The sequence below is a fragment of the Phymastichus coffea genome, unplaced genomic scaffold (genome assembly GCF_024137745.1).
Source record: "Phymastichus coffea isolate CEN01 unplaced genomic scaffold, Cenicafe_Pcof_1.1 PCOF00033, whole genome shotgun sequence".
In the NCBI taxonomy this organism is placed as follows: domain Eukaryota; kingdom Metazoa; phylum Arthropoda; class Insecta; order Hymenoptera; family Eulophidae; genus Phymastichus; species Phymastichus coffea.
In genome coordinates, this window is record NW_026706844.1 from 2,796,744 (window position 1) to 2,818,749 (window position 22,006).

At 43.0% G+C, this 22,006-nt stretch overlaps 1 protein-coding gene across 1 annotated transcript in view; it reads left to right on the forward strand.

Annotated features, from left to right (window-relative positions):
• The window catches only part of LOC131663368 (uncharacterized), a 42,316-nt gene extending 31,487 nt beyond the window's left edge, over positions 1–10,829 (forward strand). Inside the window, exons 3-9 of the mRNA XM_058933742.1 lie at positions 8,130–8,649; positions 8,945–9,016; positions 9,091–9,132; positions 9,206–9,350; positions 9,423–9,591; positions 9,682–9,830; positions 9,907–10,829. Of these exons, the coding sequence (XP_058789725.1) occupies positions 8,130–8,649; positions 8,945–9,016; positions 9,091–9,132; positions 9,206–9,350; positions 9,423–9,591; positions 9,682–9,755 (1,022 nt within the window). The 3' untranslated portion in view covers positions 9,756–9,830; positions 9,907–10,829. The remainder of the gene's footprint in view (positions 1–8,129; positions 8,650–8,944; positions 9,017–9,090; positions 9,133–9,205; positions 9,351–9,422; positions 9,592–9,681; positions 9,831–9,906) is intronic.
• Positions 10,830–22,006: the final 11,177 nt, after the last annotated feature.

Sequence of the window (22,006 nt, forward strand, 5' to 3'; positions counted from 1 at the left end):
TTTCAATTGAATCTCATTTCTTCTATCCATATTCTATATTTCTTTTTAATATATATATTTATTTTATTTTCTGTTTTTATTCTGGTTTGATTTAATACAATGCAAGGTTGTTTTGAAAACTTAGATATGTTTATATATATCGTGTGGTGATCTTGTGGTTCATCCATTTCTCTCTAGATCGTATCGGCCATCAACAAACGGCAGGGAACTCGCTCGTTGAATTTATAAACCCGATAGCCAGATAACATATAGCGTGCCAGCACGGTCTTGTACGCGCGTGCTCGTCACGCCGTGCCGTCAGAATGCGCGCATAATGCAAGTCCCAAATGCCGCACGCCGTACCGTCAGAATACTGTCATTCTGCGGTCACGTGAAAAAATAAATTCGAAAGGTATCATTACGTGCATTGATTATTTTTTCATATTAATGTATTTTTAATAAAATTAATAAAGTATTTGATAATAGAAATATATTAAATATATGTTCCTGTTTTTTTATTTCTTTGTAATAATTTTACTTTTGTGTACAAAATATATATTTGAATGTCCATACATTTGTGGCGGTCGAGCCCCGGTTGGTGCCGCCACCTGCGGGCCTGGATCCGCGGCGGGAAAAACGGCTCCAGTTTGGATTAGCCGGATTAGGAGACGAGGCTTAGGGGGGATGATGGCCAGATAATCCTGTTAGTCTGGTCATCCCTAAGCGGCTCTTAAGATTGCGTCCCGGCCTGGCGGCCTATATAAAGTCGCCCATCGCAAGGCAAAAGAACAGTATCTTCCGAACCGCTGCCCGTCAACAACCCGAACGCTGTACCAGCGTCTACCACCGCAACAGGATACGACAGCACGTGTCATCGCCGCCGAGGAACATCATCGTCTGCTCATCCTGGAGCGTCAGCCGCTCTCTACTAACAGGCGTGCCCTGTTTGTGACGCTCACGGATCCCGACGCGCGCAAGTTTCCACACGTCGCTGTACAACGCCAACAAAAATAAAGATTTGTCTGTGTCGAACCAAAATTTGAATCTGGTGTGATCTCCCGCGCATTCTCCTGCCACTTCCTCTGTCCGGAACGAGTGTGGCTGCACTCACTGTCAACAGCCAAACATTCACGTATGTACCATACATTCGATCGTCATCGGTTAACAACGATATTTTTGAAAAACGTTCTTTTAAAAAGTTTCACATTCTTTACCAGTCAGTGTGATTCCTATTGAACGATTTAATCATAAATAATTGTAATTGTTAGTGTACTATTATTGTAACAATTAATTGTGAAAGTGTTCCTTGTGGTGGAGAGTCGCAGTTAAAATAAAAGTAAGTAAAAATAAGAATTATTAACAATTTTTTTGAAATTCTATTGATCAATAAGCTAATTTATTGAATTGTGATGACTGTAATACAATCAATAATGATGCATAATCAGTATTTATATAAATTATTAAAGAAGTAAAATAAGATAAAAAATAAAATTGTGTTTTAGTAATTAAAATTTTTTATGATTAAATGGACAACTAAGGCTAATCACAACTTTAAATGACAAGGGCAATATATTGAAATGCATGCTAATATAGTATTGAAAAATTATAATATAGTAATAATATAGTGAAGAAAAATTAAATATAGTTTTGCAAACTTGTGCATTGAATACTAGCACACTTAAGACTGTCATTATAAATAATAGTAGCAATTTTAGTTGTGATTATGACAACGAATTACCAGGTGCTGGTGTTAGTACCAAAAACAAACTGCAATCCACGACAAAAAAGTGACTTAGAATGCTGATAAAGTTATTGTAGCTAAATAATTATAACGATCAAATATTATGGTATCTCTCTAGTGACAGGATCTCATAAGTAATATTAGCTGCAATAACTTTATGATCATTGTAAGTTACTTTTTTATCGTGGATTGTGGTTTAGATTTCATAATAGCAACCAAATCTGATGATTCATCTTCATATTCACAACCAATATTACTACTGCTATTTGCAATGCCAGTATTGAATATGTTAGTATGGAAGGCACGAGTTTATAAAACCATGTTTACTTTTTGTATATAGTTTTGCTGTTCATTGTTTTATTAAATCACCAATGGTACATACAACTGGTCCAATGTATTCTGTAATATCTATTGCAATTTTACAATCATGGTGAAAAAGTAAATATGGGTGCTTTATATTGAATTAACAATTTGCTGCAAGCCACTGTGTACTCTTTGGATATGACACAATCTCTGATGTATGTTTCTTGATAATCATCTGTATAAATTGTTGATAATAAGCATTCTCCTTGGGATTTTATGCCTGCAAACAAAAGAAAACATTCACAAAGCAACAAGTTTTTTTATGTTTAATTAAATAAAAATTTTTAATTGGCAACATATCTGATGGGATGGATGGCTGTATGATGAGATTTTCTGGATCGTCATTAATAGATTTTTAAACTTGTATTTAGCTATAAAAAAAAGCAAGTCAGGTTATACAGCAGCTAAGGACGTTCACAGAATGATTCTGACATCTTCGTAAAGAAATCCTGTTAATAAACAAATTACTACCAGCTTAAAGTTTATTAGTAGAATCAAGTTGGCTAAAATTGTTGACACTGGAATGCACAATTGAGTAAATGCCCTGCAATAAACAAGACCGTTATAACTATAATCGGTCAATTTTAAAGAAATTCAATATATACTCTACTTTACTATAGATAGCAGTGGATCTCTAGCTGAGAGACTTGTGAATCTGGCGCCCAAAAAAATTTTTTAATCATATTTTTGAGTTTTCATGAGCTAAAACGTTTTCTCCGTTTTTCCGGATTATGTCTCCGCTTGAAATTTTATTTCCGGATTTTCCGTTTTTAAGAAAATTGCGAAAAAAAATCGGGCGTTCGTACAGCGCGCAAAATGCATTAAACATTTTTCTCCTGTTTAAAAAGAAATAATATCAATAGCGGATGATAGCTCCTTATTCCCGGATTACGAAACAATTTTCCTTTTGTCGATTTTCTATCAAAAATTAAGGAAAATATAAAAATTAGTAATATGCGGCAGTTAGTCGATAAAACAGGTAAAACGTTTGCTAATCACCAGATATCCCTATATGAGTTCTACATTGCGTAATTATAATAATAAGTAATTTAAATTCTACTCAATTAACCATTCACATTTTATGTACATATACATAAATAATTTTTTCTAAGGTTTTCTATAAGTTTGTCAACATGTCAATTTTATAATTAATATTTTAACTATATAAAATAACATAATTCTGAACAAAGTAATAAAAAAATTGAATTGACTAGTTAAAATTGAAAAAAACAATCATTGATCAAAAACTTATAGCTTAGTTTTATATTTGTTGAATTATTTAATAACGAACTTAATTTTACTTCCATTCTTCTTAACAATTTAAAGTAATAATCAATTGTAGCATATTATAAAAATACTTTAATATACAGGTCAGGTTAAAATAAACTATCAATTTTTTTATTACTTTGTTCAGAATTATGTTATTTTATATAGTTAAAATATTAATTATAAAATTGACATGTTGACAAACTTATAGAAAACCTTAGAAAAAATTATTTATGTTTATGTACACCCAACGTGGATTGAATCGCGACCCCCCCAGTTAGGTTGGTATGAGAATTCCGTCGTTGCATCGGAACGAAGAAACCGCGGGAAAATTCTATTGTAGATAGTAAATAAATAAATAAATATTGGGTGTACACCCAACGTGAATTGAATTGCGACCCCCCCCCCAGTTAGGTTGGTAGAGTGCTACTTTCAGTCCGTAACGGTGGTTTTCAGATCGGCCATAGTATAACGCTCGTTCTTGAATTATATAATTAAAACCTAAAATCAAATAATCATGCATCTAAATTCATTGTTTGCAAACAATTAATTTTAAACCTAAAAACAAATTAGTAACGTTTTAGCTTTTTATCGTATCTTAAAACGAATTTTCATTTTTGAATATGGTTGGTATGAGAATTCCGTCGTTGCATCGGAACGAAGAAACCGCGGGAAAATTCAAAAATGAAAATTCGTTTTAAGATACGATAAAAAGCTAAAACGTTACTAATTTGCTTTTAGGTTTAAAATTAATTGTTTGCCGAACAATGAATTTAGATGCATGATTATTTGATTTTAGGTTTTAATTATATAATTTAAGAACGAGCGTTATACTATGGCCGATCTGAAAACCACCGTTACGGACTGAAAGTAGCACTCATAGTCTCATACCAACCTAACTGGGGGGGTCGCGATTCAATCCACGTTGGGTGTACATAAAATGTGAATGGTTAATTGAGTAGAATTTAAATTACTTATTATTATAATTACGCAATGTAGAACTCATATAGGGATATCTGGTGATTAGCAAACGTTTTACCTGTTTTATCGACTAACTGCCGCATATTACTAATTTTTACATTTTCCTTAATTTTTGAAAGAAAATCGACAAAAGGAAAATTGTTTCGTAATCCGGGAATAAGGAGTTATCATCCGCTATCGATATTATTTCTTTTTAAACAGGAGAAAAATGTTTAATGCATTTTGCGCGCTGTACGAACGCCCGATTTTTTTTCGCAATTTTCTTAAAAACGGAAAATCCGGAAATAAAATTTCAAGCGGAGACATAATCTGGAAAAACGGAGAAAACGTTTTAGCTCATGAAAACTCAAAAATATGATTAAAAAATTTTTTTGAGCGTCAGATTCACAAATCTCTAGCTGAGACGCCGATATGCAAATACGCATGCGTGAATATAGTTATTATAAAAATTAAAAGTGAAAAATAAGATTTAGTAGTAATTTCTGCAATTGGCAAAGTAATTTAAACGTAATAAGTTATAAGGTGATTGAATGATTACGGTGCATGGAGAAAAAAGAAAAAACATCATTAATGTTATTTTGGGTGTGAAAAGTTAAATACACGCATGCGCAACTTTTTTGATCATGGAAACTTCTTTTTTTCATTTTAATCATAACTTACAGGTATAAATGAAGTATTTTTTCATTTTTAGTATATTAAATTTGTTTAAATTCAATTCAAGAACGACTTTCCCATTTTAAAATATTTTTAAGATTTATGAAATTTTTTAAGCAATCATTCAATATGAATAGTCTACATTATTTGTGAATTTTAAAAAGACATTATCTAGAAGAACGCACAAAACGCCAATCTTTTTATTTGTTTTTATTAATTACCATAATTATTAGTTAAACTACTTTATCTTTGTCTCTCTCTCTCTGGATTCCGCGTCTCCACTTTCCAGTAATCCCAAATATAAATGTGAAGTCGGTATTTTTTTTAATAAACTTATTTATGAATCTTCCACTACTGTTGGTGGTAAAAATTATGAACTAAGATTAGCTTTTTAATTTCTTTTATAGATTTGCAGCTCAATCGGAAGGCGAGTATTTATAAAGTAACGCATTCATATATATTATACTGGTAACATATAGCTCTGAAATTTATTTACGCTAAACATTTAGAAAGAAAAGTATATAAAACTGGTAAATAGTAGTTACTGTATTATAATAATTTATCCTCCTAGTTAAATTGATTCTAATAAAAATGTCTCAAATAAATAATATAATAACGCGTAAAAATTTTGAAGATTACTCTCTGCAATATCGTCAACAATTAAAGCGTAAGATTTTTAAATCGCGTAAACGTGCGTTAATGCAGAAAGAATTAGATTCCGAACAGGCTGACGTAAATCCTCTTATAAATCAACCAGCAGACAATCATGATAATTTAGGCTGCAACACTTTTGATATTGGTGATGAAAACCATACAGTGATCGTAAGAGATAATAATGTATCTGATGGAGATGAATCAAATGCTGATCATGTAGATTCATCATCTTCCTCTTTAGAATCGTCAATATCCTTCAAACGAAGATGACAGTTTGCAAAATTTTGAAAAACGCCTAGGAGATGCATTATAGATACCGATATGAACCAGATTCAAATAAAAGCTGTGATGAATGTTATACGTTCACACTCTTGCCTTGCTAGTTTGCACAAGGATCCACGTACAATTTTGCGTACTCCCCACGATAAAGCTTCCATTACAAATATTGCTGGAGGTGAATATCTTCATTTTGGCGTTGAAAATGCAATTTTAACGACCCTCCAATCAATTTCTCCTCAAAATGTTCCAGAAATGTTAGAACTTGATTTCAGTACAGATAAAGCTTCCTTACACAAATCTTCTTCAATCAGGATATGGCCTATTTGTATTCGGATTGCTAATATAGTTGGTAGCAAACCGGAGCTTGCTAGCATATGGAAGGGTTTTAAGAAACCTACTGATCCTGTAAAAATGATGGAGCGTTTCGTTGATGATCTTCTTTCTATATTAGCAAACAATGGCGTTCACTTCAATGGTAGAATAATTCCTATGAAATTGAGATGTTTTATTGCGGATGCTCCTGCCCGAGCCTTTATTATTGGACATATGGGTCACAACTCTCGGGTACCTTGTTCAAAATACTAGGTACAAGGTCAATTTATTCGCCAAAGCTCTGTAATGGTTTTTCCAGGAGTAAATCATCCTCCTCGTACAAACGAAGAGTACATTTCCAAAGTTGATGGTGAGTATCATAAGGAGGGAGTGGGGGCTCTCGACAGGCTACCATTCCAATTCGTATCAAACGTTATTTTCCATTATCTAGTCGCCATGGGAGTAACAAAAAAATTTTTAGAAGCTATTATAGATGGTAAATTCTCTCAAAGTTCAAAAATGAGTAAAATCGCAATCTCACAAGTGAATAAAAGACTAGTTTTAATAAAATAATATTGTCCTGAGGAATTTTCACGAAAACCCGTAGATATAACAAATTATAGTAAATTCAAGGCTACCGAGTTTCGACAAGTACTTGTATATACTGGCCCCGTAGTTTTTTCAGGTTTAATCGAAACTGTCGTTTATTTACATTTTCTACTTCTGAGCTGTTCTATACGAATTTTTTTGTGTCCAGGTTCTTCTGAAAATCTTCTTGCATACGCTGAAGAATTTATTAAAATCTACGTCGTTAGAGCTGAAGAAATCTTTGGTTTAGAGTTCTTATCGTACGTCACTCATGTTCTTCTACATTTACACGAAGACTATAAAAATTTCGAGTCTCTTGATTCATGCTCAGCTTTTCCTTACGAAAATAACATGATGTTTTTTCGTAAAGCTTGTCGCAAACCGCATCTTCATCTAGCATAAATTTATAGGAGGAGAATTGAAAGTCTTCGTAAGAAACAGGTGATAAAATTAAACGAAAGGAAAATTATTTTTAGAAAACATCGGCGAAAATTTTATCATGCGCCATTGTCATTAGATGATTATAATTATCGTATGTACGGTAAACTTGAAACGGAAAATTTTAAGCTGTCTCCTGATCAAGCTAATAATACAGTGCGTTTGATTGATTCCAGCATTTGTATAGTAAAAAATATTATTCAAATAGATGATGATCATTATTTAGCGATTCAATATTTTCAAGAAGTTGATGATGTTTTCGATGTAGGTCAATTTGTATCTTCGAAAATTGGAACTTTTTTAGTTCATTCGTTATCGCCTGATATCTCCTTAGTCCCACTTCAAAGTATTGCTTTAGGATGCCTTATTGGCCTGCAAATAATTGTACGTCGGATCCTAAAAGGAATTATTATGTAGTGTCGACAATTCTTTCCTCGCAATCTTAAGCAGATTCTTTAATATATAGCGAAATTTTACGCGATAATCTTGATCAGTATAATATTAGTATTTATCAAACTTATTATTTTATTTTTATAAATTCGCTTTCAACCAACTTTTAAGTTACGCGTTTTTAGCTACTACACATGTTAGGTGCGCTTCGCTCGATCTCATCGTTTTATTTCTTTACATATTCAAAATTCTAAAACATAAACTCTGATCATATATGCATAATAAATACCGATATGTTTATGCATGCTCGTGTGAATATCTCTCAACCAATTACATCACAAATAGTTTGGTTTCACTTTTTTCGAATCTGTTTTTTATAAGGGGATTATACGATAAATGCTAATTTGTTTTTACTTGTCATTTCTTATTTTATTTATTGAACACATTGATACTTTTTACTCGTCCCCTCAAATGTTTTCCGTAGACGTTACAATGCCACCGAAGATGAGGGGGACCGAATCACTAAAGCCAACCCAATCTCTGCGGCTTCTTCAACAAGATTTGGGCGGGCTCAATGACCGAATCAATTTAACGGCACAAACACACAATCTAAACATCACACAAATACAGAACACTACGTACACACTAAAACCCGTCAACTCTAAATCACTCTTTGCAAACCACAACAAAAAAATTAAACTTTCACACTCACACCAACCATCAAATACATCTCTCACTCAAAACACTTATAGACAGCCAGCACAAACACAAAAAAACACATCATTCACTCAACACGTTCGCAATACACAACCAGCTCAATCCAACACCTCACTTACATCCACAAGCCTTTCTTTCACACACGCAATTAATCAACAACAGCTACAACACCACGACTCAGTACCATTTACAACACTCACACGACAACCGTCTTTCTCCGTCAACGTCACTAGACCAGAACCAGCTGACGAATGGACGGACAAACAAACAGTGCTCGAAATTTTGAGGTAAGCTATAATCAAATAACACCACCTCAGCTTTTTATTTCATTATTTAAATATATTGTTTCATTATTGTCGTGTCTCTCTAATATGCGTTTACTCTCTCTTATTTTATATAAAATTGTTTAAATATTTCGGGACTTAAAACCAAATTATGACTAGGGCAGTTGTGCCCCGTAAGACGTCGTTACCTCCTCCCCAATTTACCTTATAAACGGTTATTCCACAAAAATTCGTTATTTTAGATTATGTTAATCCTTAAACGTCATACCTTGCTAATTATATTATTTAATTTTCTCAGGGAATTGCAGCAAAACGTCCAGAAGGTCATGGAGAGCCAAGAAGATCTCCAAAAAATTCGGGATACCCAGGAGTAAGAAAATTTGTGAATAATATATTTTTTATAATTATTAACTTGACTCAAAATTCATGTAAATTTTAATTTAGAAAAATACAAGAATACCTCGGCATTATCAAACGAAACCAAACGTAACTTTCTTTTTAATTACAGCAACCGTAAGAGTATTTGAATAAATTATTACCATAATTTTATTATTTGTAGCAAGCTCCAAGAACAACTGCAGCGAATGGATACGCGATTTAGGCTATCGAAGGATAAACTGCGAAGACCTGCCTGTCTACCCTTCAAAAGTGTGACTGACATTCAATCCTTTGCAGATGTCAGCACTGCGGATTATGATAACGTTGTAAGTTAAGTATTCTAGTATCTAAATTATCAATATTATCTTTAAAGATTATATTATAATACTTTGTTATAGGTATCATATTTCGCATACTTAGGAGGACTTAACGTCAGAGACTGCATCTCTAGATATTTACTAGAGACTCTCGACGTTAATGAATCCCTGTTGAGTGGTGTCATCTTCAAAGGGAAAGGAAAGCATCAGCTCACTTTGAAGGGGACAGTGTTTTACGATGCCTGCGTCGGTAAATATTCAATATTCGTTAATTTTATTAACCAAATGCAGTGAATTTATTTTTTCATTAGAAAATTAATATTTAAAATTTTGTTCACAGAGTCCTTAAACGCCAATAAATCTTTTCAAGGCCTACGGAAAATGACATCGATTTGTTTTTCGTCAAGGCCTTGAAAAATTTAAAGGAGCGTTTGCGACGCCAATCGATCTGCAACGTTCAGGAGCAGAAACTTCTTTATGAAGAATTAGGTAAAGATTTCATAGTTACTTCTAGATACCTGAAAAACCAAATCTAACCAAGGTCTTAAACAATTTTTATTTACAGGTGGGCAAGCTGAAGATGATGGTGATGCCGGGTATGAAGATCAGCCGATGGAAGCGGACGTGGACCTGGCGGAAACAGAGGAGGTAGCAGCTGACCTGGATCAAACAGCGTATATAAGCGACAACGAGATGTTCGAAGATGAAGATTAACAAAGGGCCTAGCCGGATAAGATGGTCTAAACTGCCCCCAACGGTTAAGCCAAGCGGAATATGGCATCTTATAGGGCTTGATTAGAAACTCTTCTGACCAAATTTTCAGACCCCTAGGTGGCCAGGGGCACCCTGTAGGTCCAAAAAAGGATCAAACCGTTTTTTTGAGATAACTCGGCTTCTATAATAACTAACGGAACCAGCCGAACGGCAAAAAATTCGTCTTAGAAAGATCTATATACTAGAATTTTTCCAGATTTTTTGGCGCCAAATTCAAATTTTTAGAACGGTTTCTAATTTTTAAAAATTGAAAACAAAAAAACAAAAAATAACTCCGAGCTTGAAAAAATTTATTTTGTTTATTTTATATTCCTCTATATACTCAAATTTTTTCAGATTTTTTCAAGTGGTGGAACATAGATAAAAAAATTAATAATCATTTTTCGATCATTTTTCCTACGTTTCCGACGTTTCACTCAATTCCATCGATCGAAAATCATTCATTTTTCTATATTTTGTCAATTCTATAGTTACTGCGCTTATATATGATGTCTTTATACCATCTAAATGTAGATTGATCATTGGCTGAACCTCTTATTCGATTATATATTCAGTGAGATGAATAAATCAGCGGATAATTTTTTGAGAATTTTTCTACAACGTTCCGTGTAATATAGTGAATGATATTTATTAGTTATTGTACACAGAGAAGAAATATGGTAACGGTTACCGGAAAATTACTCTATTCTACATATCGCAAAGGATTTGTAACTTCCGATTAATATTCTCCAAACTAAATTGATATAAGATGCATCAATAAAATATTATGATTGAATATATTTCTATATTTTTTATGAGCAAGTTCCACACTGTTGGAATTCCATATGATTATGAACGAATGTTATCTTTTTTTTTCATAATAAAATCACAAAAGCTTAACAGTACCAACAGCAAATAAGAGGATAAAAATAAATTACCAAAGTAGATCGTTTTGAAGAGGCGTTTATTCTAATATTTATTTAATCTTCATCGCTGTCATCATTTATGACAGGAACTATTTCTTTTTCTTGGTAGATTTTTTTCAATTTTTCAGCCGGCCTTATAATTTTAGACAAGTATCGAGCATGCGATAAAAAGTAAATTACTGAAGCTATATGTGAACAGCAACCAACGGTTCTCATTCCATTTGCACATTCACAATAGTATCTTTTGACTCCACCATATCCAATCGAATTAGGAGTATATTCTATGTAGCAATTATATGTTTTGGCAGATATGTGGCGAGAACGAACTTGAATTTTGAGTACACTTGATGATTCCTTCAGATAATCAATATTTACTCGACTCTCTTCATCAATTAATTCAGCTAAATACGAAATTGCTTGGCTCAACTGATACGTTCCTGTGAAAAAAATTTTCAAATCTTCTTCTGTCATTTCTGGAAAATCTAAAATATCGTTTGAAGTTAGTTTCATGAATTTCGTTTTTCGCCTACTCCATCTTCCACTTTCCGCTTCTTCCGCCAAGCTGTTGCCCGTGTCTTTTTTCCTTTTCATAAGGTTAACCACTTCTTCACTACTAGAAATGCTGGAGACGAATCTTTTCCCAAATAGATTGATAAGAAAGCAAGCTATGCGACAGTATGTTCCTGCGTGCGGAATCATTTTATTGTCAAATTGATTATGTAAAAGTTTGTATTTTTGGCTGATAACACCGTGGACTGCTTCAACGACCCAACGTACAATTCTAACCATGCGTGAATTATTTGCCTCAGTGGCTGTTAGCTATTTTCGTTGACCTTTTAATGCTGGCATGAGTCCTTCATACCCCATTTCAGTTAACTTGCAAATAACATCTCTAAAACCTCTGTCCAAAAAAAATTTATCACCAGGCCTTAAAAGAGTGACTAAACCTTCAGGATCATTAAAAATATCTTCAAGTATTTTTGCATCGTTAACATTCGCATAATACGGACCCAACATGTCTACTATAACCATTAGTTGTGCAAATTGTAAAGGGTTTGCACAACGGAGCTTTTTTTTGACCTGAATACGATTTACGTTGATATTCGTTATTGGTACTTTTTTCATGCCTAAGATATGTACCGTGACATACTAAACCCAGTTGACTATCGTTCAAATCGTGTAATAATTTTGCGACTGGAGCAGTGTGATTTTCTATCAAGTACTGTCGGTTCGCTGCTTTTATACCAAAACGAGATGGTAGCACATCTTTTTCAAATGATTCTAATACTGAAGCTGAAAAATCACTTGTTGAGGACGCTCCAAACCGAGCACAGAAGAAATAACGTTATTATAGTTGCCTGTTCGCAGTTTGAATAAAAATACGACGATGGCTTGAGTGACATTTCGAGAATCTGAATTACGTAGTGATGTCATCATTGCACGCAGTTCGAAAAGATTTTCCCATGTCAAGCCAGTGAAAATGATGAGACGATTTTCAGGTCAAGAAAAATCTCTAACTTTGTCAGTAAGCTCTTTTTCAACATCTATTCTGAACTTTTGTAAAAAATTAGAAACATCAGAAGCTTTCATACTGCTAACATTAGATGTTGCTATGATGTTATTCATAACTTCTTCGTATTGTGACGGGCGAATCGATCGTTGGATTCGATCGCCCTGTTCGCCTCTCTCTCTCTCTCTTCCGCGTGCCTTCCCCTGAGCCGCTGCCACATCGGTCTTGGTTGAGTAAAACCGAGTATCGACGCACGATGTGGCTTTGTTGCAGGTCTGATTCCTGATCGGCGGAGATACCTGGCGCTGGAGGGATAGGCGTGAGCAGGGAGCAGAGGAGGAGAGAGAGAAATAGTGTCGCTGGCATGAGCCGCACATGTGTGCGTAGCCGGCGGCGCTCGGCCGTTTTGAGTACCTATAGGGAGGGGCGTGTAAGAAAGCGCGGAAGGCGCGAGATCGCGGGCAGTAGAGTTTTGACCGGCAATTAATTGCCAGCTAGTCAAGCTTCGCGACCATAACGAGTGTTTGTGCGGTTGAGTACCATAGAGTGACCATCAGCAAGAAGGAAGACCGGCTGCATCGAGAATCCTGCCTTTCGAGAACTACATCGCTTACTCAGAGGACGTGGACTTCCGCAGCAGCACTCCCTCTCAAGGTCAGGTACCCTTTTTGGTTTATCGGTGCGCGCCTCGATTTCTCTCTCTCCGAGCATCATATAGGCCGGACGCGGACGAGTGGTTAGATGCGTGAATTCGCATCGCCCTCGCGGAATTCGCGGGACAAATTGTAAGGTGACGTTCTGTTTCCTGTGCGTTCATTCGCACGGAACGAACTTAGCCCGGACTCGGCCGACGCACACGTCAAACGCCGAATGTATAGTATTGTAGCAATAAAGAGAAAGATATTAGAATTGATGAGTTTATTCTGTTCGAACCTGTCTCTCTTATAATTGATTAAATTGCGATTATCTATATTACCGGACGACATAGCCCTCGTTAAATTTTCGCGACGAAGCGAATGCGCCTTCCGAGCCTTTCCCCTTAAATAATTTGTGACGCAACGTTGTTCGGGCTTAAATTATTAACGTACGTGTTACATGGCATCCCTTGTGGGGAAATCGCGGAAATCGGGATTGAGATGATCGCGAGAAAGAGAGACAGGACGCGAAATTCTAAGATAGAAAAGTAATTCGCGTAAACAAAAGAATTTGAAAAGGTCGGTTGACGCCGAGAGGGGAGGTGATCGAACGATCGGCCGAGCTGCGTTGAGTCGCGGCTCGAGCGGTGTTTGTTTACATTCCTCATCTCGGGTTCACAGAGAGCGCCGATCGAGAGAGAGATACGAGGCCGAAATTGTAGCATAGTTGTGTTGCCGTCGCTATACTCAGGCACGGGCGAGTGAGTCATCGACCTAACGTGTCGAAGGCCACTATTCATCATACCCATGGTATACGGCCAGTAAAAGGACGGATAGACGAGTCCATTTAAGAAGCGGGTGTTGTTAGCGTAGTTAGATACTTAAACGATATGGCCATTGGGTACTAATCTGTTTTGATCAGCGGATTATAAAGGTGCGCCCATGCCTGGGAGCCGCGACGAGTGAGAGAGTAGTTAGTATTTGTATTTTTATTTTGAGTTTTATATTGAAATTAAGGACGCAGAGCAGTGCGTATAATTCGCACTGCCTGAAAGCTTATTTTATATTATTGATTGAGTAACGGACGAACGAAAGAAAGCGAATGCGTAGAAGTCGCATCCGCCGTTGATGAGAATTGGCCGGACAATAATTTAGGGCAAGTTAGTGTTGGTCGTTAGTGTTTTTTTTTAGTTTGTTTAATTTCGTTTTATAATTGGACAGTTGCGCGACGCGGTCGTCGGTTGTGCCCACATCGCGAGCGTGATATTAGATCGAGCGTTCGGGCGGTGTGAGAAGCAGGGGGCTTGTCAGGATGCCGCCAAGCGGGACGGCGGGCGCGATTATGCGCGAAATATTAAAGGATAGGTCGGTGCGGGCTCTTAAGCGGCGAATCAATGAAACGCCGCCCGCGGAGTTGCTGAGTCTCCTTAAGAGCTATGGCCTTAGCGTGACGGGTAGCTTCGGGGAACTTCAGGAGCGCATGCTGCGCTACATGATCTCGCGTGAACGGCCGGAGCTTAATCCGCCCCTGAGTCCGGGTGACTTTGAGTCGGGCGTTATGCCGGGCCCGCCGGAGGCTATTCTGCGGGAGGAATCGCGTGAGGTCAACATGGACCTGCAGCCTGATAGAGGCGAGGTGAGCCACGGACGTCTGGAGGGCCAGATCGAGCCTGCGTTAATTCGCAGGCGAGAAAGCTTGGCATCCTCGGACGAGCGGCCGCCGCCGGTAGCAGCGCAGAGAAGCGGGCCAGAGCATAGGATCGAAGACGGGCAGGATAACGCCCGAGTTGCATCACCTGATGGGGCGACGGCGCTCGCCGATGCGAGGAGAAAGTTGGCGTCTCACGGAGAGGTGGCGTTCCAGGGTGCCGCGGGAGGGCCGAACGTTTTCGGACAGGCGTGGAACATCGTCGCAAGCCTGCCTGGCTTGGTTATGCGGAGGGAAGTACGTGCAGCATTATCGGAAAGCGCGAATAACTTATATCGCGTAGAAGAGGCCGCGTTGGAGATGCAGGCGGGTAGGCGAGATGCGCCGCGCGCCGAGGACATGACGACGACTCGGACGCCACGTAGACGGGCGCAAGTGGAGCGACGATCTCGCTCTGCGTCGCGCCGGTGGAGGGAAAGTAGCTCGCGAGAGCCGGTTTCGGAAGACGAATTTTTCTCCGAAGTGGAGAGCGACGCCACCGAGGAGAGAGTATTGGGGTCGTTCGACCGGAGAACGAGCACCCCGGCACTGCCGCGCGAGGTTGGAGAGGCCATGAAGAATTGGGAAGATTTAGTTAGGAAACTGTTGAAGGGCGGCGCGCGAGAGAATTACGCTGTGAAAACCGAGGGAACGTCGCCGCGGGCCAGGCCGTGGTTTGCCGACCCAGGGGAATTTAGGGAGAAGTATAGGCCGAGGTGCCCATCGGCAAGCGAATGGGAAGGTAGTTGGAGCGAGTCCCCGAGTTCGGATGAGGACAGGCCGGACGAGGCGGGGTTGGTCAGTCGCAGACCGAAGCGCCGGAGTACTTGCAGGCGCTCAGGTCTGCGTCAGCCCCGACGTTATAAGCCGGTGGACGCGGTGAAGGCCTTTCGCTCTTGGTCGCTGAAGTTTTCGGGTGACGGGGGAGCGGACGTGGACGGTTTCGTAAGTGATATTAGGAAATGCCAGGATTTTTACAGGTTGAGAAATGAGGAAGTACTCCGGGCGGTAGGCATAATATTAACGGGGAAGGCGGCGCTCTGGTACCGTAATAATGAGAATACTTGGCGAACCCTCGGGGAGTTTCTTACCGATTTAAAGGAGAAATTCGGAAGGCATTATAAGCGGGAGGATTTATATCAGGAGTTACGGTTAAGGACACAGGCAGAGGGAGAGACGCTGGGTGACTACCTAACCGCCTTCCAATGTATCGTTCGCCGTTTTGATAGGCCTCCTTCGGAGAGAAGGCAGGTGGCGATTTGCAAAGAAGGTTTGCATCCCACCTTCGCGAGGTATTTGTACGGGAAGTCGTTTGCTACGTTCAAGGAACTGAAGAGGGTAGGCTGCGAATTTAAGCGTCAGCGGGCAAGGGAGAAGAGGTGGCGGCCACCTCCGGCGGCCGACAGCATGCTGGTTCAGGACGCGGCGTATCGGAGCTCGGCGGGACCAGCGAGAAAGGTGGCAAGGACCGCTGTGTTAGAGGCGGAAAAGGGCGCCGAGGTGACACCGGAGGACGGATCGGGTGCGCGACGTTCTAAGAGGCGGTCAAAAAGAAAGAGTGACGACGCGTCCAAGAGCGAGGTACTCACGGCTGCCGCGCAGCCCGGCGGGGGCGGGGGGCCGACCTCGGGTTCCGGAGCCGGCGGGGGAATCAGTGCGAATAATTCCGCAACCTCGGCCGTTCCGGCGGATCCAGGTGCGGCGCGGACACAGACCCCGGTTCCGCCAAGTTTAGTTCCAGCAGAGGGGCGCGCAGCGAGGCGGTGATGGCGCTGGCGTGAGTTCGCGCGCGTTCGGAGGTAATTGTTTTACGTGTGGAGGCAAGGGACATAGGAGCTCGTAGTGTCCGAATCGCGTTAATCGCGAGGGAGGTAGGCCGCCCCCCACCTGTTATCGGTGTAGGCAGGCCGGACACTTTGCTAATGCGTGTCCGGGGGCCGTGGTTAGTTGCCAGGTTTGCGGGACCACGGGCGCGGTCTTCCAGAACTGCCCCACGTGTGCGGCTGGTCTGGCGCAACAGGGAAACTCGCAGGCGGGGGCCGAAACTCGCTCGTCGACCCCTGCTTGAGTCTGCTCGGGCGAGCGCGGTTGGCGCTTGAGTTGCACCGGAACAGGGTGGCTCGCGCGACGAGAACCGGTAACGGGAAAATCAATGGGAGTGAGAAGGTCGGGCCCGGGGAGGCTGCGATGTTGTTCGCGGCCGAGGCGCCTGACCAGAATAAGAATGGCGCGATTGAGGGAACGGCGCGCGGAGTTGGAGGCGCATATCCGGAAATGGCTAAGAGTAGATCAGAGGAATTTTGGGATAGTCTGTCGCGCCGTTATGAGCGGTTGAACGTGTCGGATCTCGAGGATGTCCAGTTCGGGAAAGCGATAGGAAGCGAAAGAAAGGAAGATTGCACTGTCGGGGAAGGGAAGTTCGGAGTAGTGAAAGAGCGATCCGATCGAGCGCAGGATGAGCGCGTGGCTGAAGAGTCACCACGACGCTCCCCGCTGCTCTCGGATGCGCCAAAAATGAGTGAGCGATCCGATCGAGCGCGGGATGAGCGCGTGGCTGAAGAATCACCACGACGCTCCCCGCTGCTCTCGGATGCGCCAAAAACGAGTGAGCGATCCGATCGAGCACGGGATGAGCGCGTGGCTGAAGAATCACCACGACGCTCCCCGCTGCTCTCGGATGCGCCAAAAACGAGTGAGCGATCCGATCGAGCGCAGGTTGAGCCCGTGGCGGAGGAGTCACCACGACGCTCCCCGCTGCTCTCGGATGCGCTAAAGATGAGTGAGCGATCCGAGCGAGCGCGGGTTGAGCGCGTGGCCGACGAGTTGCCGCGACGCTCCCTGGGGCCCTCGGGTGCGCCTCAGGTAGGAGAGAGGTCTGATGGAGCGCGAGGGGGGCGCGGAGAAATGGAACCACCGCGAGCCTCGCCAAGGCTCTCGGACACCGGTGAGCGGTACAGTGGAGTGATGCGACAGGGATCGGTGGGCGAGGATCCGGCGAGTCGTGCGAGGGTGGCGGAGACGCCTTCCGTGGTAGCGGAGGGAAGAGCCGAGCCCGGCTCGGATGATCGGTTAGCGAGCCCGCGTGAGGATGATGACGTGGCCCAGGTGGCCGTAGTAGAGAATAGATTTTTTCTAGCTATCAAGATAAATGGGAAAAATTATCTCGCGTTGTTGGATTCAGGTGCGCAGGTTACGGTGGTGGGCCCAGGATTAGCAAATAGGTTTAGGTCACGGTAGAGGCCGCCAACGATATTTGTAAGAGGAGTGTCGGGTGAGGAACCGGACCCGTTGGGCGATCTGAAATTGTACCTCGAGATAGGGGGAAAGAGCGGGACGCTGATCGCGTGTGCCGTGGCGCAGTGCGCGCACGACCTAATCTTAGGCGCGGATTTTTGGAATGCGTGGATGCAGGATATCAGCATCGAGAGATGGGAATGGCGACCGAGGGGCTCGCGAGAGTGGATTCCTTTCGCGAATAATGAGGACGGGACGGCGCACGTATTCGCGGAGTGTGCGGGACTCGTGAGTTACGTGAGCGCGCAACGTGAGCGGGTGTTGGCGTTGGTGCACCGCATCGTACCGGAACCCGGAATTGCTCCGGCTGTGACCAATTTGATGAAACACGTAATAGATGTGGGGGATGCGAGACCGATCAAAACGCCTATACGCCGGATGTCGCCGCCGATCTTAAAGTTTACCCAGGAGGAGACGACAAGAATGTGGCATGCAGGGGTAGTCCGGCCGTCAGATAGTCAGTGGAGTAGCGCGCCGGTCGTGGTGAAAAAGGCAGACGGGACGTATCGATTTTGTCTGGACTTCCGTCCGGTGAATAAAGTGACAAAGATCGATGCGTACCCGATGCCCAGTCTCGACTCGATTCTGGATCGACTGCGTGGCGCCGTATTTTTGTCGAAGGTTGATCTTAGGTCGGCGTTTTGGCAGATACCTTTGGCCGAAAACAGTAAACAATTCACGGCATTTGCGGTTCCCGGGTTGGGGCTGTGGGAGTTCGAAAGAATGCCCTTCGGCTTGGTAAACGCGCCCGCGACGTTCATGCGCTTCATGGACGCTCTATTCGGACCGTTGTTCGCGCATAACGTTTTCTGGTATATGGATGACTTATTGGTGGTGAGCGCGAATTTCGAGGACCACATGCAGTGGTTAGAAAGAGTACTGCGGCGTTTAGTTGAGGTAGGTTTGGAGATCAACCTCGAAAAGTCGGACTTCTTTTGTACGCAGGTGACCTATCTTGGCTATAGGTTGGACGGTGAGGGCCTGCGCCCGGACCCGGACCGGATTCAGCCGATTATGGACTACCCGGCGCCTCGTTCGATAGAGCAGCTTCGTAGATTCCTGGGTATGGTGGGTTGGTACGCGCGATTTATCGAAAATGAGAGCGATATAAAGGTACCGCTCACGAAGTTATTGAGGAAAGACCAGTCGTGGGTTTGGGCCGAGGAGCAACAGGAAGCCTTTGAGCGACTGAAAAGAGCGCTCACTGAGGCTCCTGTGCTGGCGAGACCGGACTTTGAGCGGACGTTTTATCTGCATTGCGATGGTTCGTCATACGCGGTGGGAGCGTGTTTAGTGCAGATTTTTGAGGATGGGGAACACCCGATTTGCTATGCGAGTCGTATGTTAAACGCGCATGAGAAACGATATACGGTGAGTGAGATTGAATTTTTGGCGGTTTGATTCGCAGTTCAGAAGTTTAGGCCGTATATCGAGGGATTTCACTTCGTAGTAGTGACGGATCATAGCGCGTTGACGAGGCTTTTAAGCAAGCGAGATTTGACCGGCCGACTCGAGCGTTGGGTGCTGGATTTTCAACAGCTCGATTGCGAGATAGTGCATAGGAAGGGTGCCTTGCATCATGTCCCGGATGCACTCTCGCGCGAGTTTGAGGACGAAGCAGAGGTCGGCGAATTTACGGCGATCAAGGACTCTTGGTACCAGCGAAGATGCCAAGAAGTCCAGGAGCGGCCGGAGAAATATAAAAATTGAAAGGTAGAGGACGGCCTGTTGTATCGCTACATGACAGACTATCTGCTTGATCCAGTTACCAATCGTGAGGAGTGCTGGCGAATGGTTGTTCCGCTCGAATATCGGGAAAGGGTTTTGCAGGACGCCCATTGTGCGCCTTCGGCCGGACATTTTGGACAGGATAAGACGTGCGATCGGGTCATAAGGGAATATTATTGGCCAGGGGTGCGATATGACGTGCGGACGTTCGTAAATCAGTGTCAGGTTTGCCAAAAATATAAAGTCGAGCAGAAAGTACCGAAAGGGTTGATGGGAAGATGGATGATTGAGCGCCCGTGGGTGGTGGTTGCGACGGACGTGATAGAGTTGCCGCGAAGTAAAATTCGATTTCGGTACATGGTAGTATTCCAGGATCTCTTTACTAAATGGGTCGAGCTTAAACCGTTGAGCTCCGCGGACGGAAAGTCGCTCTCGCACGCGTTTGAGGAAATGATCCTGTTCCGATGGGAAACGCCCGAGTATTTGGTTAGTGATAACGCGAAAGCTTATCAGAGCAAGGCGTTTCAGGATACGCTCCGAGAATACGGCGTTGAGCATGTGTTCTGTCCCCCGTACCATCAGCAGAGTGACCCAGTAGAGAGAGTTAACCGGACGCTGAAGACGATAATAGCTATGTTCGTGGACAACGATCACCGGACTTGGGACCGCTACCTGCACGAATTCAGGCACGCGATTAACACCGCGACTCAGTCTTCTACGAGGGTTACGCCGGCGTTCCTGAACTTCGGTCGGAATCCTCGGCCGGTGAAAAGTTTAAGGAGGGAAATAGAGCGGCGTTCTCCCGTGATCAGGATCAAACCCGAAATTTGGCAGGACCGATTAGAAAGACTCAATGCTTTGCGAGACTTGGTGGGACGTCATATCGAGAAAGCGCAGGAGAGACAGAAGAGAGAGTATGACAAGAGGCGAAGGGACGTAGTATTTAGCGTAGGCGATTTAGTTTGGCGGAGGAACTACTCGTTGTCGTGTGCCTCGACGGGCAGGAACGCGAAACTGGACCCCGAATACACCGGACCGTATAAAATAGTGAAGAAAGTCTCGAACCTAATATACGAGTTGGAGACTGACAATAACTATCGGATCCCGATGGTCCACGTGAAGGACTTGAAGCGTTACGTTCCGCCGCGCGGTGTGGGCAACGGACGGCGACCGACCGCCGTCGGGTAACGAAGTAGACGGGTTAGATCGTATTTTCGTTTTTCTTCTTTTAACTGTTTTTTTTTTTTTTTTTTTACTGATTTTGACCGAAGAAAGACCAAATAACTAATACGCCTTAAATTTACCGATGGAGGATGAAATTACGACGTTGGCCGCTCTGACAGCCGAAATAGGCCTTCCCCAGGACGAGACCGGACGGCGGATCCAGAACCCGAGAAAACGGAGGCAAGCGTGGCCGAGCCCTCATCACCTTTGGCTCGGCCCGAGCAGTCGCTTGCCGGCTCCACGGAGGGTGATGGAGAAGAAGTGTTCCCGGATCCGTGCGGCTTGGAATGCACGACCGGAGAAGCGGCTCCCGGGACTCTAGAAACCCGAGGTACGCGAGTGCTGAGGCGAGCCGTGGCCATGGTCGCTGAGCTTTCGGCCTATCGCGTCCTGAGCGTCGGCCCGGGGTTTCCTGAAGAGAAACCGGGCGCCGAGGGAGGAGAAGCGGCTGGCCTGATCGTGGACAGCAACGCAGCAGAAATGGAGCTGGAGGAGCTCCTGCTAAGGAGTCCTCCGGCGCAGCTGCAGGAGCTAGGGGGCGAGACGCCTGTGCGTGAATTCGCACGTCCGTCGAACCCCGGGGGCTCTGCGGACCTGCCCGGCCTACCATCAGCAGCAGCAGCGGACCGGCCCCAGGAGTTGGGCTTTACCAACGGGCGGCTGCAGTTAGAGGGGGAGCCGGTTCCGGGAATTGCGGCAGGCTCGGCAGCGGCAACGGCGGTGGTGCGGCCGGAGAGGCACATCCACGAGCCTATGGAGTGGGTGCCTATGCACCAGCAGCAGCTGAACCCGAGATATAGTTTCCGCCGGCAGGGACCGCCGTCGAGCATCCCGCCTGCCGGGTACCTGGAAGACGAGCGGAGGAGGACCGCGGAGGAGCAGCGGGGCGGCGGCAAGAAGAAAAAGAA